At 36.8% G+C, this 25337-nt stretch overlaps 1 protein-coding gene across 4 annotated transcripts in view; it reads right to left on the bottom strand.

The window, feature by feature from the left end:
- Positions 1-25337, bottom strand: part of SPHKAP (SPHK1 interactor, AKAP domain containing) — a 157705-nt gene that overhangs the window by 16744 nt on the left and 115624 nt on the right. For all 4 annotated transcript variants that reach the window (XM_031957890.1, XM_031957891.1, XM_031957887.1 and 1 more), the window contains exons 4-7: positions 17594-17653; positions 14049-14183; positions 8061-8316; positions 3423-7221 (exon numbers count right to left, since the gene is read on the bottom strand). In XM_031957890.1, coding sequence (XP_031813750.1) covers positions 3423-7221; positions 8061-8316; positions 14049-14183; positions 17594-17653 — 4250 coding nt within the window. The remainder of the gene's footprint in view (positions 1-3422; positions 7222-8060; positions 8317-14048; positions 14184-17593; positions 17654-25337) is intronic.

The raw sequence follows: 25337 nt of genomic DNA, 5'->3' as shown, positions 1-25337 counted from the left end.
GAAAAGTTCTCTAGTCTCTTCTCCATCTCAGCATTTTATTTTAACATAACCTACATTTCTCAAGAAATTAGTATCCCTCTTCCTTTCCAGAATAAATACTTTATAGTAGATATTCCAAGCTGCTCCTTGAATCATAAAACCTCTTTTTAATACCAGTATTATTCTTGTGGTACTATAAAATAAAAAAAAAAACATGAGGGGTCCAGAAAAAGTGGACAGCTCCAAGATGGACATACATAGGCTAGTAGTGCATGATGGTGTCTTGCATGAAGAGGAAATGTATATTCAAAAATATATGATCAAAAAAGAAGATGGGATGGTCATGTGACAAGAATGAAGGAAAACAGAAGCCTGAGTATTATACTGGTACATAGAAAATGTTAAATGCTCTAGAGGAAACCCTCTAGCATCGTTGGTAGATATTCTTAGATATATTTATGTAATAGGAACTATGGAACAGTCACACCAAATAAAAAGGCATTGGTAAGTTGTCATGTGCACTGAGTACCAATATTGATAAGATTCATGGAAATATTGGAGCACTTATCCCGAACCCTACTTTTTTCTGACTTTTCTGGAACCTTACTATCCCTGTTAGATTTCATAGGCTTTAGAACTTGTTTAATGTAGCGAATAGGACCCTGGACTTGGAATCTTGAATATCTTACTTCAGCTAAGTTCTAGTGATATGATCATAGGCAAATGACTTCTTTTCTATGTACCTTAGTTTTCATAATGAAAGGGATCTGACATGAAAATTTCTAAGCTTCAAACCAATGATCCTATGGTCTAATTCAACTCTTCAGTTTAAGTATAATGAAAATTAAACCCATAGTTGAAGATCATAGAGCTAGTATTTAGTAAAGCCAACATTTGAACTCTGGTCCTTTGAAACCTGAGAAAATTCACTTTCCAAAACACTACACTCCACCACACTGTTACTTTTCCATCTTAATTTTCCAATTGATTACATGGTTTCTGGTCCCATTAGCCTACTGAAAATGATCTGTAGAAGGCCACTACTGATCTCCATTTTACCAAATCCAGCATCTTTCTTTCTGTCTTCATCCTTTTCTATCTCTGAAGGGTTTTGAGAAAGTTTACCAGTCTTTTACAATTAAACAAACTCAAAACACCCCATCTTTACCTTACTTGCCATTTTATTTTTTAGATTTTTATGATTCTATCAGTTGTTTTTCTTATTTCCTAGCTTCTCTCTCTCTTCCCCACCTTTAACCTTCATCTTTCCTTTGTGGCTCCCTCCCCATTCCAGTACTATGTAAACTTCTAGAGTCTAGTATACTGTCTCTCACAGTCATCGAATATTTATTTAATAATTGTAATTGACTGAAATATTTACAGATTATTCCAGAATCAGAGAATGTAAGAGCTGGAAGGAAAAAGATATTTATTCCAAAACAATGATTTTTACTGATAAATAAATTGGACGACATCAGAGTGGTTTGCCCAGAGCTGCACATTTATTAATGACTGGGGGTTTCTCACTGGGAATTCAATATTCTTTCTGCTGCCTTCAGCAGCTGCAGTCTCTCAAGGTCCATTGTCATGACCTCATTTATTACCTTCAGTGAATAACTCTCAAAATGGTCTTAATTTTTCACTTGGGCTCTGGCCTTATATCTCTGGTTGATATTTTCACTTGGATATCATACTATCATTTTAATATTCAAAAGTCTAAATTTAAGTTCCCATCTCCCCTCATATCTCCAGCCTCATCTTGAATTTAGTCATCTTTCCAAATGTTGTCTCTATGTTGGGTTCTGTTAATCTTTCTTTCCCTCAGGCTAGTAACTTTAAAGTTTTCTTTGACTTTTCCATTCATTTTTTCCTTCAAAAATATCTCCTGAATTTCCCCCTTCTTTTTTTTAATCTTGTTGATACCACACTAGACATATCTACCCTACTTTGCTGTAAGTTCTTCCCTCTTTTGATAAGAGAATATTTATTCTCTATCTTGTTAAAGAAATCTTTTTATAAGTCCAAAACCATGTCCATCACTCAAAATATTCTAAGTTTTTTAAAGAATTCCAAACCCTTAAGTCACAGATTTAGAAACACGTAGTTCTGTTTCAGAAGAACCCTTTAGTTATGCCTTTCCCAAATTGAGAAGTAACATGAGATAACAGTTAATATTGATGGACTTGAAACTAGGAAGTCTTGGGTTCAGAGTCTACCTTTCCATACTAGCTTTATATCCTTGGGCACTCCAGTTTACTTATATGTAAAAGAAGAATAAAATTTTTCTTATATGAAACAAAAAGAAACCAAATCTAGAAGAAATCTGGTTTTAAGGACACAAGAAGAATTAAAAAAATAGAAAGTCTTCCATTTCCTCCTTTTCTCCCCCACTTACAAAGGAATATTTTCAAGAATGGTAATATTTGATTCAGGATGTTTTTCAACCTGTCTATTGTGATGTATGATTTGAAAGTCATTTCTGCAATACGCAAGAGAGTACAAAAGTATTCTCTTATTTTTTAGAAGTGAACTATCCATAACCATAAAAAGACTAAATTAGATTGCTAATTTTCTCTTAGCCTATATTAATAGAATAAGTGAGTCCTAGTATTCTTTTTTTGGTCAAACCTCACCTGCATTATTATGTTTAATTCTGGGCATGAGATTTTAGAGGGACCTTGACTGACTGGTACATTGAAAAGAGGGATGAGAAGAGTACTTGAAACCAAGTTCCATGAAGAACAAGAATAATTGTGGATTTTTATTCTGAGAGATTTAAGGAGCTAGTCCCAGTATTGGAGGATCTGAAGGATAGCCATGTTAGTCTTAGTTTGATATAGAAGGCAGGAAGTAGGAGCAGTTTATGGAAATTACAAAGAGTCCAATTTTAGTGCAATGAAAAGAAAATGTTTATGTTCAGAGCTGCCACATGACATAGGGAGTTTACTGTCCTTGAAAATATTCAGGAAATGATGTTAGAAGGATAACCTTTTTTCTTAAGTAAGATTTTGGACTAGATGACTTTTGAATTATTGCATTCTAAAGTCTTTCTATTAGAAGAACTCTATGATTATTTAACTTGAAGTTGTCTTTCCAATTCTTATATGCTTTTAAAAGGACATTTTTGTCATTTCTTACTTTCAAAGACTTCAGTCATGGGGAAAAAAGGAATATTGAAATGGACTAATATTTAATACTTTTCTGGATGTGTGATAAATCTCTAAAGAAAGCTATGGTAGGAATTGACAAGCAATCCTCCAGGGTTTCAGTTGTTTGATTTATGGGATGGGGAAAAGAAGGCATTCCCTGTCTTAAGGCAAGGACTCTAGACCAGATAATTCTTTGAATCCTCTCTTATCTCTAACATCTACTATGATGAAATGATCTTTACTATAAAGGCTAGTCTATGTACATGATATGTACACAGAGCATTCTTCACTCACCTGTTGTTTGTGATGGAGCTTGCAGCTGTGTTTCTGCCACTGTCCATTTCAGGGTCTTTTTCTTTGTTCACGTTGTCGTCTTTTGCTTCCCCGGTGTCGATATTTTGGGAAAGAATGGCTTCTGATTCTTCAATGAGATCATCCCTTTGATCACTTTCAATCTGAATCAAAGGTACTTCCCTCAAACAAGGGGATGTATCTGTGTGACTCCCTAGTCCCGAATCATGGCTGGAGATATGCTCTTTTTTAAAGTCTATGTGTGTTTGTTCCGAGGGAGGAGCTGCTTGGTCTGGAGCTAGAGTGGGAAGGTGTCTGTTTTCTGTTACTGAGTCTTTATTTGTGCAAGCAGAAGGATCCTGACGAACCACAAGCAGAATGTTTCCATTCTCCTCAGTGCTTGCACCTAATCTGCTACCATACCCTTTTATGTGATAGGAAGAACCCCTAGAAACAGGATCAGCATCTGTCCCTTCTGTCTCATCTGCTATGATTTTATTTTTTTGCATAAGGGCTTGAATTGAGTTCGTCCACGTCTCATGAATTAACATGCTTGTGATCTGGTCTGTCCGCCCTCTCTGATATAAACAAGAGTCAGACTTGCAAAGGCCTGATGAAGACACGTTGCTGACTGGTTGAACGCTTAAGAAGTCTTGCTGGCCATTCTGAGCAAAGCCATCCAGAGAGTTTGCCTTGACTGGAGCACTCACTGTTAGCTTGGCACAAGAGGACTTATTCTCTGGCACAGAGAACTGTCTGTAACAAAATGGGGACCGTGGAGAAGGTGGGAGCAAACTGGTGCCCCAGTCTTGGCTGCTTCTATTGGAGGATATACTATCTTTGCTCTCTCTGTCGAGGTCCCTTAGCATGTACCTATAGAACTCTTCAGTTATGCTCTCTGTGCTGGATTGCTTTGAGGGACAGCTGGGCTTCACGCTAAGGTGGCCATTCTTTCGAGACACCTGCTGAAGTGCTGAGGTCAGGATGGTACTCGCATTCCTGCCAGCATAGTAATCCAGCAGTAAATCGAATCCCCTCCCTTCATTTTCCATTTGATTCACCATGAACCTGGAGAACTCATCTGTAATGCTCTCACAGCTGGACTGTTTGGAGACAGAGCTGGCTCTGCTAACTGGCTGACTCAAGGTATTCATTAAACCCAGGCTGTTTACAAATCCTCGGGAATCCGAATCCTCTTCTGGGATGCTTTCGCAGCTAGATGCTTTCACACGATTCAACCTTTCCCCTAGTAACCTGTTTCGAGGATGATTCTGAGCTTGCCAGATTCCATCTACCATGGAAAACTCTGTCAGGTTCATAATTTTGGCAGCTACTTCATTCGCAAAGATGTTGACGGAGTCTGGGACGTCGTCGAGATTTACAGACTCATCCACGACCCTGTTCATTAGCCTCTCTTTGAGTTCAGGGTGCTCATCAGTTTTCCTTTTTATCTCACTCAGTCGAGGGGGTTTATGCTTCCTGACAATGGATCCGCTGGCCTGGGTTTCCTTCTTTCTTTTCAGGGTTCGGCAGGACAAGCTTGGTGCCATCAGACATTCATTTCCCCTTTTCCAGGCACAAAACCAGGGTTGCTTTCCACTGGAATTATCCAGGCAGATTGCAGCTATTTCTGTTGCCATGGAGACAACAGTTTCTGCTAATTCTTCAGCAAAGTCTATCACACAGTAGTTATCTGTTGAATGTTTAACTTGTAGCATAGGCTGGGATGGGAGCAAATTGTTGCTCGCCAATGGAATCAGATTAGCTTGAACTTCACTACTGAGAAAACTGTCATGCTTGCATCTTTCTCGGGTGTCTGCGTTGATGGTGGATTCAGCACACATCAATTCTTGCATCCCACTGCCTGGTAACGGATCTGAAAGGGATCTGAGTCCATTCCTATTGTGACTGAGCCTCTGATTAGAATAATCTCCAGTGATTTGTTTTGGATATCTTTTCTTAGGAGATGTTTTTGTAGCCAATGAATTATGGACATTGTTATTAAAAGGCAATTCTGATTGACGCATGGGGCTTTCAAAAATGTTTGGCATTCTTCTGCTATTATTATCCATCTTTGGATATGTGACATCTACAAGCTCTTTGACAGCACCAGCATTGTACAGATTATTAATTGTGCTGCTGTTAGAGTAGTCAGGAGCTCTTGGGGCTGTTTGACTAGCTGCTGTCTCTGTTAGCTGATGGTCTATTTCTGTTCCTCTCCATCTGTTGTTCTCCTTAGAAAAGATGGGGGGATGCTCACTGAACTGTGTGATGTTGCTCATCTTCTTAAAAGTGAAGTACATTGCATTGAAAAGCAGCTCATTTACAGTCTCCACAAGGATGTCCTGGGTATCCTTGTCCAGATCCCCAGGGGCCTCAGGGTCGATCATGTTCTTTTTTCGGTTAGCTTCTTCAAGTGAGTGTTTCAGGATAACATTGGATAAATCCTCTGCTAGTTTATCTTCAAGGATTTTGTCTGAGCAAGAGATTTGAGGCCTGGCCACAGTTTCAATAATCCTTCTGTTCATGGACTCCATGAAATTTCCAGTGCTGCTGTAGGCATTAGGCTTAGTCAGAACCATGGACACTTCCTTGAGAAGGGCCTCTGCAATGCTTTTATTCAAGGTCTCCATGTTACTGCCCATGGCTATGCTACCATGGAGGGTGACAGCTGCTGAGGCTTCTGCTGCAGACAAGAGGCCACTTGATGCCACAGGATACTTATCTTCTTGTGTTTCTCCAAGGCCACAGACAGCAACGGCACTGGCCACCTGTGTCATCCCACACAATGCTGATGGAAATGAATATTCCATGCTTGTGGTGTCCTGAAATACTTGGGAGGCTTGTCTTTGAAGCTCCTCATTCCCTAGCATCTGACCATTAGACATTGTGGTTTCTTGCTCTAATCTGAATCTTTCAGTGGCCTGAGGACTGGAAATAGTTCCAATGACAGTAGCAGCACAAGCTAGAGCTACTTCTAGAGCACTCTGGGGAGGTTTGGTGAACTTCTCTTCCTGAAGGTCACCTGAAATTTCAGCTGAGGGATCAGATTGTGTCCAGTGGTTGAGATTTGGAGAATTGGTCCCAGACCATTCAGATACAGCTTCACCACTGTCTGGACTCTGAACAATGACTATTTTTGGAAGTTCCTGCCATGACCTGGGAAGCTCTAGGTCTTCTGCAGTGCAGCCTTCTGAAACCAAAGCCTTTTCAGTAGGGATATTTGCCACAGCTTTCATAGGACATGTTGGTTGAGACTGGGACAGCCTAATAAATGCATCTTGCAGGACAGATTCTGCCAGGTTTGTTGCATATTCGCCAGTTGTTTTGCCTTCATCTTGTACATGAGGATGAGATTGTTCTTTTTTCTTCAGATTCTCTTCAGGATCTGGGTTTCCATTTTGTTTTAAGATGGTATCACATACAGATATTAGTTCTTCCTTAACCATTCTATCCAAATGTCTCTTATCCAGAGCCTGCAAGGCATGAAAACTTTCCACCGAACCTTTAGAGTTTTCTGCAAAATTGCTAGTGACTGGTCCCTCTTCCCCAGAAATGTCACCTTTCTGTTTCAGTTGCTGAGTCAATTGGTCTGTACTTGGAAAAATAATTTCTGCTGCTTTCCTCAATGTTCCTTCCAGATACCTTGGAGATTTATGTGAAATGGCATTATCTTTGCAAATATAATTTTCTTCAAAAGCATAACGTAATTTGCCCTTTTTACAATTCAGATCTCCTTGTATTGCAACTTTGGACTTTTTACTTTCTGAAACATTGACTGAGATATTTGCATTTTCGTAACCTAAAGAAAAGAAAATAGTCATCCTTTAAAAAAAGTCATCCTTATTTTGAATATCAAGTTGTCATTTTTTCATGGATATGAACAAAAATAATGCCTATGAGGCAGTAGACTTTAACGATATCAGTGCCCCAACGGCCTCTGGGGCTTCCTTCAATGAATAGCAGGAAATAGTAGGATTTATTATTTGTAGTTACAGAAACTACTGAGAAATCAATAGTCAAGAATGTGCCTCCTTTCTTATCAGGCCCTCAGGAACCTTCCCTTATTTTAGTATTTCCTTCTACACATAGAAGGGAGGCCCAGAAGCTGTTGCTAATATTCTTAAATTTCATTCCATGAAAGATTCAGGGCTAATCTCTGTCATGAGTTAGAAATTGAGGGGACTCCCAAACTTCTTGACACTAACATTTATAGCCATTGTGGGTAGTCACGGGTGGGAAGATTGAGAAAAGGGGAATACAGGACCATAATGATTTCTCTGGTGACTTTTTAAAAAATGAAGCTTGTGGTTCCAGACAACATACCATTTTATAGTTGCTGCCATAAACAATACTAACTCATACTTAACCGATTTCCCTTAACTCCAATAAAAGAGAATTATGGGGGTATAACTCATTCTATTATGTTAATTTCAATACTTCCTCTCATCAGCAACATCCTTTCTATGAAGAGAAAATCAAAGTAATATGCTCAGAATTTCTAAGATTTAAGGGAGATTCTTTTCCTGCTCAGTTTATAACTCCATCCTTATAGGAGTCCCTTGGAATCAAGATCTTCATCGTTTATGTAAAATATGTTAGTTCAGTTGGGTGAATATGGTACTGTTGGGTGACTTTTACCATTTTTGTATTCATCCACCTCACTTTCATCCTCTAAGTGCTCTGATGCTGTGAGGAAGTCCTCTTCTATTGATGATACAGAGCAGTTGGTGTCATCTTCCAGCTTGAAAACATTGGTTTCCAGATGTAGTTGCCTCTCCTGTACCAGCTCAAGACCGATTAGAAATTTGTTGATTTCAAAGATGATACAATTGGTACTGTTTTGTCTGTTCCCCCTTGCACACTGAACCAAACATATGTCTGGCAGCCAAGGATACTAGGGAGAAAAAAAGAGAATATATTAAAGAAAAAACAAAACCTTACTTGATTTTTTACATATCTATTCACGGATCTCCATGACAAATCCTGGAAGGGAGAATAGAACTTTAGTTTGGATATTTACAGTATCCATTATGATGATGCTAGTGAGCTAATTGATCCAGAGGGAACCTAGGGAAGTCAAAGTACTAAGGAGATAATTTAGTATAAGGAAAATAGACATTTGTATGTCAATTTGTTTTCTTATTTAATTCCTTCTTTCACTTTAACATTTTATATATCTACTTTGGTGACACTAAAGAAAGCTATTGATTTATTTTAAGTCAAACATTGTTTTTCTGCCAACAATAATATCCTTTCATTTTATAAAGAGGAGATTCTTGTAAGAGTACCCTTGTATAAGTCATCCATCTTTGAAAGACCATCACTATTTATCTGAAGTAGGTTAGTTCAGTTGGGTAGAATGGTACTCATGAAGCTGAAGTCATGAGTTTGATAGGTGGGTATTCAATTCCATGGGCAAAGATTGTGGTTGATGACCTTTATTAATATTCCTTTAAAACAAGGACAAGTGGTATCTAATGATAGTCAGATAATGAACACTTTTCATCTTCAAAACACTTGGTAGACAGAGATCCATCCCTTTACCACCCATGTGCAGAAACATAGAAACAAAAAGAAAGTGAAATGGCTACAAAAATGTGGGTCCAGAATCACAGCAATGTGCTTGAGGTCAAAGGTGAAATAATTCCATAATAATCTTCCTCCAACTTCTATTCTTATGTTTTAATGATTTTATGAGAATACTAATTTCTGCATTTATATTCTGTTGCCATCTGTGGTAAGAACAAACCTTACAATGGCTGGGTATTGAACCCTGAGATTAGTAAGAGGCCATACAAATGGTAACAACTTCATCATCTTTAGTAGGGAGCACAAAGACTTTGTTGAGGAAAACTCCTTGTGTTTGGGACTAATAAGTATCACTTTTTCTTTCTTCCTTTTCTCTCCTCTCCAATTTGTCTCTTATTTGTGCCACTGTATAATTAATGAGGGTTCATAAAAACAAATTTAGCCTACTCTCTAATAAGGAACATATTCATCTCTTTTAACTCCAAATGAAGTGTTCTTTCTTCTGGAGAGTTTTAAGAAAGACATCAATAAACTGCACTATCTATAAAAGTCATATTCGTAAATGTATATAAGGTGAGATGTAGAGGGCTGAAACTCTTGAGTCGAAGCACTGAGGTTGGTTTGAGCACTTAAATTAAGGCTAATTACCAATTGGACAATACTGTATGGGCATGTGCTTGGGGAATGGCCCTTCCCACTATCCTGTGCAGGCTTGATAATTGGTATATACAGAGGATTGTAGGAGGGACTAGATGAGCCAGAGTCACTTTGGCAGTAGATGAGGAAGAAGGAGGTCACGGAGATTCTGCTTCCATCTAATTCAATCTTACCTTTAAAGACCAAGAATAAAGACTAAGGACTTTTGCTTATCCTGACTTGGGTTGATTCTAAGGTATCCAGGGTGCTAACTTGGTCTTCACAGTGAACAATGAGCTTTAAAGGGAATGTTGGCTTGGTTAAAGCATGATGTGAAATGTAGAAGATAATGAGAATCTTTTAGGAGTAGGAGAATGGAACAAGGTGTATTAGCAGCTAATTAATGGTTCTTTATCAGGATCCTATGCCAAACATGGTGTTGTGCCCAGAATTTTGAATGAGTTATTGGAAAGTACTTAACTTTAAAAAGTTCTTAACTTTTTACTAACTTTTTATTTTTCAATCAAACTCTCCTTGCCCAAGTGTGATTAATTAATGATAGGCACAAACATTTGTGGAGTCGGGCCTTTTCAATGTTAAATCTTAGAGGTCATCTAGTGCAATCCTCTCTTTTTGCCAGCAAGGAAACAGCTCAACAAAGTACAGTGACATGCTCAGTTGTTGCAGCCGGCTTTTAAGAGCTCATGGCATATGAGCCCTTTGCTCTCATAGGTGAGAGATGAATGAGGTGGGAGACTCATAGGATGTGAAAAGAGCTCCAGTTTATTATGCCATGCAGCTTTGTTGATATACATTTTTTCAAGTGTGATCAACGTGTGAACAGTAGACAATCCCCAACCACCCCATTCAGAGAAGCAGCTCATGGGCTTTGTGCATGCATGGCATCTACCAAGGGAGGAGAGCAGACCCAGCAATTCAGCAGCTCGCTCATAGGCAAGAGGCCTTATTCAGGCATCTCTGTTCACAAGCCACTGGCTGTGACCCTCACCTTACACTCATTCCCATGATCACAAATCACTGCTCCTCACTCAACAAGGGCGTTTCTGCAATATGGCAGAAAACTTATTGTGCATCAAGGTCAAGGTGGCCTCGGTACTCCCTCTTAGCAGAATCCCATAACCTTGCACTAGTCTCACAGTTAGCTAAAACCAGAGCTGGGATTTGAACACATTTTTTCTATGTGCAGGAAGATAGCTATTTTGGATTAAGGAACTAGAGCTACTTTTGCAGGTATGACACATATTCTATGCGTGGAACAAATCTTTCCTTGCACAATCTCTGCCATATACAGAAGAAGGTAAGTGGCACAGTATGTAGCATGTTGCACTTGAGGTCAGAAAAGACCTAAATTCAAATCCTGCCTCAGACATTGATTGCACAAGTTAGTTAAGCTCTCTGTCTCAGTTTCCTTATTTGTAAATCTCACAGGATTGTTGTGAGGATCAAACAGGAAAGCATCTATAATGTGATTTGTAGCAAAGTGTTTCATAAATGCTATTATCATTATTATTATTATCGTTTTCATTATTCTTCCCAGTAAGTGGAAATCCAGGATTTGTTCGAAGAGTTTATGTGAAGAGGCATCCATTACCCACCTAGATAGTCCATCCTACTTTTCCACTTGTGGATAGCTATAATTATTAGAAAGCTCTCCTTATCTCAAGTCTGTTTTTATATCTCTGAACCATGTACCCATTATTCCTTGTTCTGTGACATGATGTCAAGCAGAAAAACAAAAATAAAACACCCCACTACAAACACTACAAACAATGTGTCTTTCACGGGATAGTTCTTCAAATGCTCCAAAATACTTTTCATGTCTCTTCTCTAGGCAAAAACTTTTCCCTATTCCTTCAAATGATATGGAATTATTTCAAGTCCCTTAACATTTGTAGTTGTACTTTTATAGATAGTGCAGTTTATTGATGTCTTTCTTAAAACATGATAGGCAGAATAGAATGTAGTACTCCTAATTGTGTCTGGGATTCCCCAAACAATATCACTTTTTACTAAATTTGTAACTATATTGTAATCAGACCTGATTGTCCCAAGAATGTAAGTTCTTAGATTTAGAGGTGAAATTTTAGATATTATCTATTCTTCTCTGCTCTGACCCCCTCCTGCTTCCCATTTTACAGATGAGGAATGGAGATACAAAGAGTTTGTTACCTGCCTGTGCTTGTAAATAGACTGATATGAATGAGGATTTGAAATGAGATTTTCTAAACGTTCTGGTTTCAACCCTAGCTCATTGTCTATCACACTGTATTGCTTCTTTATTTTTTCTTAACTGTATCATTATTTTCCCTAACATGATGTTTTCTTGGTGCCCATTCATGATATCAAAAATGCTATTCTTATTAATATGGAAAGGAGTAAAAGAAGTGTAGAATTTAAACATTCAACTTCAATATAGTGCAGCTACAGGGAGCCCTAAGCCTTAAGAGGATTGAAACATGCAAAAATTGAGAATATGGTAGAAGAAATGGAGTTTAGAAAGAAGAGGGAATAATGCTCCAAAAAAGAGACAAAAACCAAACCAAACCACAACAACAACAAAGAGTAGGAAGTTATCAAAGTAGACAATTTTTGCCTAGTGCATAATTTTGCTTGGGGTTGGCCCTACCAATCTACTTATTTTTTCCCACTTAAGTGAGTGGGAAATTAAAAATATAGAAGAAAACAATTCAAAACCTTACTGGAGGTACAGATGTGCTATGTGTCTTTTGGGGGGACATTTTTTCAATTTTGGTTTGTTCAAATGGCAGTAGAGGGGTTTTGAAACACCTATTAATGTAAGCTTGGCTTTGTCAGTTCTATACTAAGCTCCATCATTACCACTCTGGGTTGCATGACATCTTAAAATTTTGGAGAATTTCCAAAATTTTAAAGATTTTAAAGAAGTCTGTTCATTTCATCTGACACTGGAAGTAATAGCATAGCACCAGAAATCTTATTGTTAAATTGAATAACATTCTCTGGTTAATACAATGTGCTGGAGAGTTAGATGTTTATAATTATTTTTTGAATTACTTCATTGTGGGGATGAGGCAGGGATGGTGATGGTGGTAAGGGGAGTGAAAGTACAAGTGAGAATTCAATTCTGGGCCTGAGGCTCAAAGATCTTGAGCAAATAAAGTGACTGAGAGATCAAAGATGCCATTTCAGTATCACTTTCCTTTACATTCCACTAGTGCTACTTTCTATTCTGACCTGAGATTACTCTTTATCTGATGATAAATACTCCAATTGTTCCTATCAGACTTGGAATCACTATATTTTATAACAACTTTATTAAATGAACAGACTTCATTAAATACCTACAATGTGGTACACATTTTATTAGAGTCCAGGGATACAAAGATTTTTGTTGTTGCAGTTGTTTTTCAGTTGTGTTTGACTTTTAGTGATCCCATTTGGGCTTTTCTTGCAAAAGATACTGGAGTAATTTGACATTTTCTTCTCCAGCCCATTTTATAGCTGAGGAAATTGAGGTGAATACAACTAGGAAGTATCTGAGGCTAGATTTGAACTTAGGAAGAGGAATCTTTCTGACTCCAGACTTGGCACTCTATTTATTTTACCACCTATCTGTCCAATACCTGTAAAAACAGAAGACAAAAAATGGCAATTGTTGCCCTAAAGAAGTTAACATTCTGCTGGAAGTAGGGGAAGAAACAACATATATGCTAAAAAGAAATATAAAATATTTTGTTGTTGCAGTTGTTTTTCAGTTGTGTTTGACTCTTAGTGATCCTATTTGGGCTTTTCTTACAAAAGCTACTGGAGTAGTTTGACATTTTCTTCTCCTAGTAACTAATTAATTTTTCTTTAATGTCTTAGAGTACCAAGACTCAGAAAACATTTCTATTATTGCAAATTACCTAGAATTATGACCTAATTCTCATTCTTTCTTTCTGTTTCTTTTTATGCTCTTCATCCTTTTCTTCCTCCCTCCTCTTTTCCTCCTCTTCATCCTCTTCGGAGTAATTAACTTCAGAAAACTAGAGATTACTGGAGTGTAATCAAAAATTCTGCACGAACTCAAGTAAATTATGTTACATTTAGGTTTTGTTTAAAGATCTTCCTCTAAAAAATGAAGGACATTCATAGTGTTTGATAGCACAATCAGACCCTGGCAGAGATATGCAGTGTGAATACAAATGAACATTATTCTGTAAGGCAGATAAAACTTCTTTGATCTGAACACCTGAAGAGAGTTCACTTGTGATCTGCTTATGTGTTTAAGCCTGTTAAATCTTCAAAAGTTAACTACAGTATTTTTGGCACTTCTCACAAATGTCATTTCCAGCTCATGTTGGAAGAATTGGGATAAGGTAAAATCTGATTTAAAATTTAATCTGCAAAAAGCATCATTGTCTCTGAAGAAGACTCTATCTCCCTCATTTCTCTCCACCAAGATGATTTTATCAGTCTTACCTTAGAAACTTCTAAGTCAGTATGGAGGTTTCCTGAAGATAATCCACTAAGAAGAACAATTTCATTTTCCTTTGGTTGTTGGACATTCATAGAATTGATAAGCTTTGGGAGATCTGGTGACACGTTGACCAACTTCTGTAGAGAAAGAATCTTAATTTAGTTCAGATTTATTTCAGTTATTGAAATGAGGTAATTCATGAAATGATTTATCCAGCCAAAATACTTTCAGTAAAGTTGTCTCCCTTCCTCCCACCCCAATATTCAAAAGCTGCTTTATTTCTAAAAGTCACTTATCTACTAACAAGCATAAGAACATTTTTTTTAATCTATTGAGATTAGAAGAAGTAGATATATTATTGAATTGAAGCCTAAGCATTCCAGTTAGACTTAAGGAAAAACTTCTAACTGTGAAACTGGAGAAATTAGAACATATTGCTGTAATAATTTCCTTTAAAACCATTTCCCAGTTCAAATATTATTTGATGTCCAGGTTATATGGAGCTTATTTTTTTAGTTTTATTTTTTCATATAGTTTTTTTGATTTTTTATTATTATTATAGCAGGGGTAATTTTACAGCATTGACAATTGCCAAACCTTTTGTTCCAATTTTTCCCCTCCTTCCCCCCATCCCTTCCCCCAGAAGGCAGTTTGACCAATACATGTTAAATATGTTAAAGTATAAAATTAAATACAATATGAGTATACATGTCCAAGCAGTTATTTTGCTGCGCAAAAAGAATTGGACTTTGAAATAGTGTACTATTAGCCTGTGAAGGAAATTAAAAATGCAGACAGACAAAAAAAGAGGGATTGGGAATTCTATGTAGTGGTTCATAGTCATCTCCCAGAGTTCTTTTTCTGGGTGTAGCTGGTTCTGTTCATTACTGCTGATTTGGTTCATCTCATTGCTGGAGATGGCCATATCCATCAGAACTGATCATCATATAGTATGGTTGTTGAAGTATATAATGATCTCCTAGTCCTGCTCATTTCACTCAGCATCAGTTCATGTAAGTCTCTTATGGAGCTTATTTTTACATAATGATAATAGTTTGAAATAGATAGCATTTATACAAGATTTTTAAGACTTGCAAACATATATATGTGATCTCATTTTATCCCACAATAAGTCTGTTGGATATGTGCTATTATTATCCCCATTTAATAGATGAGAAAACTGAGATGAGAGATTAAATGACTTGCTGAGAGTCACATAGGTAGAAAGTATCTGAGATTTGATTTGAATTCAGGTCTTTCTGATTCCATGTGTAGTGTTCTTATAGTACTTAGCTGGCTAACTGTTAGTTTGTATCTGATTTCTAAAGCAATTTGTGTCTCATTCTTTATATAAAACTAATATCTAGAAATGGATAATGGATATTTTTCTCTAAGAGAATAATCAATATCATACTCATGTTGGGAGAAATGGCAAGTTTTGTTTCTCATCATGATGCCATTGAGATCAAAGTCTTTGGGTTTTTTCAATCAACTACGAAATCAACAAAATCCTTATTTATTAAATGACTGTTATGTTCAAAGAGTCATGCTAGCTGCTGGGGATCCAAAGACAAAACTGGAATCTTCTACTCTTCAAAGGTCTTACATTATAAAAGATAGGAATACACACACACACACACACACACACACACACACACACACACCAATCAGAGAAGGTGAAAGCATGAGTATTTCAGAGGAATGAGGAACGTAGTCATGCAGAAATTAGCCCTTGAGATGAATTCCAAAATAAATGAGGAATTTCAAGAGCTGAAAATGAGAAGGAGAATGAATGTATTATGAGAATGATGGATAGATGTGAAGGCATGAGAATAAGAGACAAGATGTCATATGTAAAAAGACAGCAATGAGACCAATGGGATGAAACTACAGCTTGGGTGAAGGAGCATAATAAGAATGGAAAGATGGATTAGCATAAGATTATGAAACGCTTCAAATGAGAAATTGAGAACTTCAGATTTGAACTTAGGAGTCAGAAGAGTTTATTGAAAATCACTAACTGCTCCGCAATGGATGGATTGGCAAAACTAGAGGCAGAAAGACCAACTGAAAAGCAGCTGCAGGAGTACAAGTGAGAAGTGATAAAGGCTTAAAACATGGTGGTAGTTCTGAAAAAAGAAGATGGAGGCAAAAGATATTGTAGCTAGAAAGGACAAGATAACTAATATGTAAGGTGAGTTAAAGGGAAGAATCAGTGATGCTCACAGAATTGTGAACTTGGTTGACTGGGAGAATCGTGATGCCCTGGACAGATATAGGGCCTTTCTCTATTGAAAAATATATAAACCCTGGAAATCAGAAAAATCAAATTAACGGTGTATATTTGATGTATATTTAATATTTAATGATTTCTAATAGCGTAAGGCAAGTGGTAAATAGATCAACTTAAACAGGAGAGAAAAGTTCCTGCTAGTCAAAAACAGTCGGAGAAAGTTTTTGATGACAAGTTGACTTGAGGTTCCAGAGGTTGAGATATAAAATAATAATTCAAAATAACATCCTTTTCTTTTAGTATCTGCATAAAATTTCTCCCTATCCATTGCATGTGTTTCCATTGATTGTCCCTGAGCTCTTAGTGGATTGGAATCTTGTGTGTTGCATTATCCTTTGTTAATTTGTACGATGCTACATGAAAATGGGCTTTATTATTGCCATGTAAATGATTAACATTGTGCTAGAAGAAAGAGATTATAAGGCAATAAGCTATCCCCATTCAGTGGAAATTCTCTAGGGGCTGATCATCTAGTCCTCTTGCTGCCTTCATTTTGCTCATGATAGTAGGCATTTTAACTAATATTTTGACTAGGCGGCACATAGAAGAAAACAAAGTGAAATGAGTTTGCTAATTCGAATTGTGTTTTGCCAAAGCCTTAGTGAGAGAGCATTGATGTGATTAGTTAAAATATCACCATATTTTCTCTGTGGCAACTTTGGAGAACTGATTATTTCTTGGTTACTTTTTTGATCTACATATAGATCATATTAAAAAATTCCAGCTCTGAATATAAGTTAGTGCGAGTAAGTGAGAGTTCTCTCTCTCTCTCTCTCTCTCTCTCTCTCTCTCTCTCTCTCTTGCTTTCTCTCTCTCTCTCTCTCTCTCTCTCTCTCTCTCTCTCTCTGTGTGTGTGTGTGTATGTATATTCTTTCTCCTTTAAAGAAGTCTCACTTTTGGGGTATATCATGATCAACAAATAAGTTTATCCCCAGTAAATATATCAAAAGGCAGGTGAAAGATCAGTTTTTCTGGAGTGCCAAATTTAGTCTGTCAGGGACTGCAAGAAATAGAAGGACAGATTTGGGAACTGGAGAAACCTTATAGCTCTACTTGCTCAAAGTGAAATGAACATATCTCAGCCTGATAGGAAAAGAGGAATTTTGAGAGTGCTTGGAAAGGAAGAAAGTCAGGAAAATGAATTGTGATGTGGTCATCATTTCACTCAAGAGTCTTCTGGAATCTGCAAATAATGGTAGAATGCTTCTGTGCCAGGAGAGTTTATGAAACGAAGTGGTAGTTCCGGCTTATTACCTGTCGTAGGTGCTCATTACTGCAGTCTTCTTTGGTGACATCTAAGTTCACAAAGCAAACCTACAATGAAAGAGAAAAGAAATTTAGAAGATGTGCATGTAGATAGAAATAGATTGTCAGACTCTTTAAAAATCTGATGACACACATTTCTCTAGAATACTGAGGTTTTCAAATCACACTCATTTTATTTTGATCCCAATTGCATCTTTGTGAGGTTAGACGTCCAGTTATTGTTGTTCCCATTTTGGAGATGAAAAAAAACCATAGTCTCAGAGGCTGGTGCTGTTTCTACAGAAATTTCTTGGGCATTCTTAATAAGTGAATGAACTAAATAGAGTTTCTTTATTAGGGAAGATGTGGGATCATTGGCCAAACATATAATTTTGGGAAGGTTTTACATGGAGAAGAGCCATTACCAGTTTAATGGCCTTATATTCAGAGGCAGAAAGAAAAGCTTCCTAGTTGCATGCTCTTGAGTCCAGTGCTCACAGGAAAACACTCTTTCATAGACTCTCAATATCAAAAAGGCTAATGGGAGAATAAACTTCAATACTATAGGAAAGAGACCCTGAAAGGCCATGTAGCCTCCTTACTCCTTTCTGCTGAGCTCCAGAGATTCCATATCTGCCATTCAAATTTGCAAAGAGATTTTAGAAGCCCACAACATGTCAGGAAAAAAAGAAGTCTTATTAGTGATTTCTGGCAGACTATACTCCCTTTGCCTCTAACATTTCTTTTATTGCATTTTATATGTTAATGTGAGTTTAATATACAGGTTTGACTTCTCAGAACTGAGATTTGGTCAGTTGTGTATCAGATTAGGGATGCATGTGAGTCAGTCTATATAGAACTACATATAGATATAAATATCAATCTCTCTCTCTATATATATCTATATGATTATATATGCATATTAGAAAAAGAAAAGAGAAAAGAGAGAAAGAACAGACAAGCATGGATGATTGATGAAGTTGACTGAAGGTCTGTCAATTCTTGAGACTAGGTGATTGAAGGCTTGTTGGTCCTTATTTCTTGCCCAGAAGCTCATGTCAACTCAGTAAGTCAGTAGTCACCCTCATACTATTTAAAGTAATTGATAAGATGTCAGCCAAAGAGAAACTTCAGATTAAGTGTGAAAAGTCCTTTGATGAATTTAAATGGTTTTATAGGTAGAATTTTCAGATTGGTTGAAGAAACTTAATCCCATGATACGATGTCAGAGCAGTGAAAAATTGTAAAATAGAGATTTGGAGTAGAGAAATTATAAGGATCTGGCAGTGGAGAGGGAGTACGGGAATTCAGAAATGAACTATAGGGAACACAGTCGAGTCATCTGCACAGTTCATTCAGAAATGAACTATGTGGGGAGATGGAGCAGCTCCAGAGTCACCCAGTAAATGGAGAGAAAGTAAAGGTGATCTGAGGAAAGTAAGGGAAACATTGAGGTGGCCATGGCCCTGTGGGTCCCTGAGATCAGAAAACTTGGGTTGAAATCACTATTTGAACTTACCTCCTCAAGAATGGAGAAAAGTTCCAAAGAAAAGTCTGGTTCTTTACCCAGTTTCCCCTCCCAGTGTGTGTTTTTATCAACAGACATGCTAACAATATACGATACTGCATTGTTATGCAGTTCTTTTCAGTAATTACTTTTGCCACCAGGAGGTGTGGGGTTAACCAGAGTTGGATATAAAAGCAAGGACAGAGAGCAAAACCTGCCTAAATGGTCGAATTTCTTTAACTGAACATTCAGAATGGTCCTGCTTATCTAAATTCTCAAAAGCAGCAGAGAAGAGAATCATGGGACCTAGACCCAATGTCTTGCTCCTTGCCATAAAAAGATCTGGTTGTCATAACCAGGGGTTAAAACAGGATCAGAGAAGTAGCGTTTGATAGACTTTAGAATTCATCATTATTATAATTCATCATCATTAGTATGACCCTCCTCATTTTTATAGTAAATGAAGCCTAAATAGGAAAAGAAACTTTCCTAAGATCTTGTGGTAGTAAGAAAGAGAACTGGGAATTTGAACCTAGACCTACTGATACTAAATCTGGTACTGTTCTCACTGCTCCCTGAGGTTGTAATCCTGTTTTCATGACCATATGTTACAGTGATTCAGGAATTCATGACATAGGAAGACTTAAAGCTGTGCGGATGACTCGACTGTGTGATTACTGAGAATCAGGCTTGTGACTGAGGAATGTCTTGGGCTCATTTATGTTAATCTGACCCCATGGTTATCTCATTAGAAATGATTATTCTGTATTTATTTCATATATCCTTTAAGGCAAATTAATTAGCACCCCATGTCCCCACTCTCTATCCACTTACTCCCTTTGTGTCTCCCTTTCAGTCTCTCTGTAGTCTAAATGAAAGTGGGAAATAGGAGGTGGAGAAGGGGTAGGGTACCCTTATTTCTCATAGTAAGTTACTCATCCTTTTAATATGGTATTGGATGTTTTGAACAGAATGCATTTTAATCCCTTGAGTATTGTGATGGGGAGGGGAAAGGTTCTTTTTGGGCCTTGAGGAAACTGGATGCATTTTCTGCAACAGAGTAGAAATTGTGGGGAGATGGAGCAAGTCTCACACTTTTTGATCTCAGTATCCCCTGGATAGGCTTAAAAATCAGTGAGAACTTTAAAGAGCTTATATTTATGTGAATTTGATCTATTGATTTCTACTATGTCAAAACTGATAATTAAAAAATTCATACATTTATTTAACAATAAAGCCAATAACAATAAACACAATCATATGACCACATAAATAAAATTTATATGAAAAATAAAGTATATTTTCAGAAATGAAAATTTAGTGAGGATAGTGGCATTGTTTTACATTTTTGCAAATTTCTTTAATATCTGGCTTAACAGAAGACAGTTGGATTTTCATATCTACTTCTTTTTTTAAAAATTTTAATAGCTTTTTATTTACAAGTTATACATATTGGTAATTTTACAGCATTGACAATTGCCAAACCTTTTGTTCCAATTTTTCCCCTCCTTCCCCTCACCCCCTTCCCTAGATAGCAGGATGACCAATACATGTTAAATATGTTAGAATATAAATTAAATAAAAAATCATATCTACTTCTACACTCCACCTATCATGGTATGTCGTTTTGATTGAAATATATAAAAAAATTAGCCTCACATAGATATATAGTTGGAAAGGGGAAGGGTATTTTGATAGAAAAGTAATGTCTTAGTATTGCTATGAAAATAATAATGATGATGATAACTAACATTTACAAAGTGCTTATTCTGTGCCAAGTACTGTATCAAGTACTTTGTAGTTTTCATCTCATTTGATCTTCATGACAATATCTGAGAGTAGGTGCTATTATTTCTATTTTACAGATGAGGAAACTGAGACAAATGGTGATTGAGTGACTTTCTCAGGATCACACAGCTAGAAGTGTCTGAGGTTGGATTTGAGTTGGTCCTTCTGGTTCCAGGCCCTGCATTATATCCACAGCATTAACTGCTCCAGAGAGTTTTGACTCTAAGGACTCTGTGTGAAGGTTTTCTGGAGGCAGCCTTAGTTTCAGTTACAATCAATAATTACTCCAAAATGCAGCCAGCTGGTAAAAAATGCAAACGTTTATTTCTCCTTCCAAAATAGCCGGTTAGTTGAGGCCTAACTCTCTGCTTGGTTTCCAGAGATCTTGCAGCTTTGTCCTTGGCTGCTGCCTCTGCTTTCTTCAGCCTCCTGCCAGCACCAAGTTGGAAGATGCAATGAATCTCTTGTCTCGAAGATAGGGCTTGTGGGTTCCAAGAGCTCTCTCCAACTCCAAGTAAAACTCTCTCTAGCTCCCAAGAAAAACTCTTTCAAGTAACTCCTCAAATAACTAACTCAAGTAAGTCTCCAAACTCCAAGAGCTCCCTCTATATATGTGATCTCCCAAAGGTTAACTCCGCCTTCTGGAGGGAGAGGGATTCTGGGTTATCTCCCAGAGTGCTCTCTGGCCCTAAGGGAGGTGTGAATTCGTTGTTTTTTTCTAAACCCTGAACTCTCCCAAACGTGTGAACTCCATTGAGTACTTAGATACTTATGAGCTCTCTAAAGGTATGAACACAAGTATTGTTTCCATCAGTATTAGCAACTTATCACCTTGTAAGGATTCGCTCTAAGGTGTGAACCAATAAGCACTGTATCAATTCTATTGAGTTAACACCAGGATTCTGACATCGCCCTTGAGTTTTCACCTTGTTTCAAGTTGAGTTGACCCTAGGATTCCAACAACTCTGGACCCCCAGACTTCTTGGACATTGAGGACTACTGGACCAAATTCTTAAACTTGCCTTGGACTTCAACCTATTACCCATCTGTGACTGATATGTTTTCATGATGGCTGAGATTGCATAATTGGCATTTTCCCACTTTCTTTGCCCTTAGAATGTTGTCTAAGACTAATGCACTGACCAAAAATTGGCCTCCTTATGCAAGTCTCTTGGATAGCAGAGCTAATCCAGCAAGGCACCAGGAAAAAAAAGAATGGGTCCAGAGTCAGGAGACCTCAGATTAAGTCAGCCCTACCTGTGGAGCAGAGCAATTGCCTTAACTCTTTTTACTTCAAAGTCCTTATTTGTAAAATGGAGACAATAACAATAGAAATTTTTCAGTGTTTTTATGGGGAAAATTTTGTTTAGCTTTAAGGTGATATATAAAAGCACAAATAATTTGATTTAATTCTGAACTCACAAAGTGGTTGATTGTTAGTAGTGAGTTTTTGGACCATTTGAAGTCCATGGACTTTGTTTTCTCCCTTTCCTCTTAGCTACTTTATATTCCTTTTGCTAAGTCCCATCAGTGATTCATTGTGCATGTGAAAATGCCTTCTTGTAATCTCTTGTAATCACTACTAGTTGTATTTCAAGCTCTAAAAGGTCCTATGAAGATGGAAGGGCTTTGGAAATTAGCCTACTCTGTGGCTTATGATGTGAGAAGGACCAGTCTATCCCAGGGCAGAGAAGATTATCAACTCATTGTTAACAGGTAACACATTTTATATTATTCTTTTAGCTAGAGTAGCTAACGAAGGCTTTTAATTGGGACTTGAAGGGTTTTGATACCCTTTGATGGAGGTTCTGATAAAATAATGGAACCTTGAGGTTCCATAGAGAGGTCTAATTTTATTCAAAGAAATGTAAGTGCTCTGTTGGAGGCGATCATTGTGTCATCAGAGATAATGCTAGACAGAGAGAATGTTGGATAATTGCTTCCTTTTGCTAGCTAGTGAATCACATCAGTGTCTCGGCCCTATTACTATTCCATTAAGGACTTAAGAGAATATATAGGAATTAAAGATAATCATGTGAGAAAATCTTTTCAGTTACTAAGTACTTAGCGACTGGTTAGAGCTAAAATGGTACTGGTCACATGGATCATAGATTCATTGGGAAGTATCAAAAAGAAATGAAATTTAATCAAATTAGAATGGAAGTGTCAGCATTCAGTTGAGGCCTTATTCATCCACACATGTTGAATTGCATTTTGTATTCACATATGTGTATTCATTTCTGTCATCTTCAGAAACAGCCAGCCCAAGCAGTTGAAAACATTCGTGTGTGTGTGTGTGTACTCAACATAACTTATTTTTGTTGAGGAATAGGATGTATTGTGGATAGAGAAATATCCTCAGAGTCAGGAATACATGGATTCAAATTTTATCTCTGAGTCATACTTGTGTGATCCTGAAAAAGTTATTGGGATTTCATTATAGCATTGAAAGATTAAGTCTGGATCTTTCCTCCACTCATAAGGAAAAATAAAAGAAAAACTATTCTAAACTTCATCTACCCAAACTTAGATTCAGAGATTTTTGCTATTATTACCTATTTAAGAAAGAAATTCAATAGAATTAATATCACAAAAGAAAAATAGACATTATGATTTGTGTGGATATATACTACAATAATAATATGCTCTTTAATAAGTTAATCCCATGCAAATAGATCCACACTCTGATAAGCCCCATAAGCAATCCTATATTTACATAATATCTTAAGTCTGGCATTTATGATTTGAGATCATATTCTTTGAATTGTTTTTCTTTCATTGGATAAATGGCTTAAATTGGCAAAAATATATTTTTGCTTCCCATAAAATATTACTGACCAGCGTAAAGCAAATGTTTGCTGTTTGGTTTGAAAAGACAAATAGCGAAATTGATTAAGTAAAGAAAGGCTATTTTATATTTACAAACACAAATATCAAGAAAATTCTCCTCCAGAACTTATTTAATCATAACAATATTTCAGCTAAATATTGTGCTTTACACTTTTTATAAAGTATTTTTCCCAACAACACTGTCTTCATGACTCTACATCTCAAAAACTTTTATTGAATTGAATTGGATTGAAGTTATAGTAGGAATTCTTTTTCTGTTTGTGCTTGTTGGGCTTATTTGTTTTATTTTCTTCTAATATCCCCTTCTACTTCTCCAAAGGATGAATCATGAATGGGCAGAACTCAGGCCTCAGGAGGGAGCTCTAGAATTTCTGGTAGAATAGAGGAAGTCATGATACTGGTTTTGTAGGGTTCAGAGAAAGGAAAGGTAGACATATTCTCTAAGAGACATTAGCTCAGTAAAGATAAGAAACTCAAGAATGTTCTAAAAGCATAAAGAAAAACAATTTGGGTGAAGAAAAGGAGGAGTTGTAAAATTTGTCTAAGGAAACTGATAAGGAATAAAAGCAAAAATCAAGGTCTCAATTAAATGAAAAAATATGGGGAAAAGGACAGATAAAAAATGATAAAGAGTAGAATTTACAAATTCTGGAGTAGTGACCTCGACTTTGATTCCTGGCAAAATTATAAACTATATTATTAAAGGGATGGTAGAGGAGTATCTAGAAAAGGAAACAGTAACCATAAAAAGCCAGTATGATGGGAACAATGTAGATATACAGTAACATAATGATAGTTTAGAACTTAGAAGGGAACTAGAGATCATTCAGTACAATCCTTTTATTTTACAGTTAAAACAACAACAAGCAACTGGAGGTCCAAGGATGAAGTAACTTATTTCTTCAGGGTCACATGACTAGAAAGTATCAAAACTAGACGTTAAACTTAGATCTTTTAATTCCAAAACCAAGGTTCTTTCCCACTGTACAAGTTTATTTAGATTTTTTAAACAAAACATAAGAAAAAAATAGTCTTGGAGAGTTGAAGAGATATGTATTAGAATTTTAAAAAGTACAGTAAGATTGATTGAGAGCTGATTAACTTAAACTAGGGCAGCTAGGTCATGAAGTAGATAGCATGCTGGACCTGGAGTCAGGAAGATGCCTCTTGTTAAATTCAAGTCTGGCCTCAGATACTTACTAGCTGCACGACTCTGGGCAAATCACTTAACCCTGTTTGCCTCAGTTTCCTTATCTGTAAAATGAGTTGGAGAAGGAAATGGCAAGAAAACTTCAAATGAGATCCCAAAGAGTTAGATGTGACTGAAACAGACAACCATAACAAATGACTAAGCCCTCAAAGTATTCTTTGACATCAAGTTGAAGGGAGGAAAGTTACCCAGAGATCTTTGATAGGATATATCCTGTTGAACATTCTGAATAAATGATTTTAATGTCATTCTTATGAAATTTGCAATTAACAAGTAGTGCTAATGTGTTAGATGGACTCAGTATAGGGGGGTAAAGACTATTATTATTAGGGTGGATTTAATAAGATACAATTTAATAAGCATTACCATTAATCTAAAAAATTAACTTCCTAAGGTGA

This window comes from Sarcophilus harrisii, chromosome 3 (genome assembly GCF_902635505.1).
Source record: "Sarcophilus harrisii chromosome 3, mSarHar1.11, whole genome shotgun sequence".
Taxonomy (NCBI): Eukaryota; Metazoa; Chordata; class Mammalia; order Dasyuromorphia; family Dasyuridae; genus Sarcophilus; species Sarcophilus harrisii.
The sequence above is the reverse complement of the archived record's forward strand: the minus strand, read 5'-3'. Positions and strand labels throughout refer to the sequence as shown.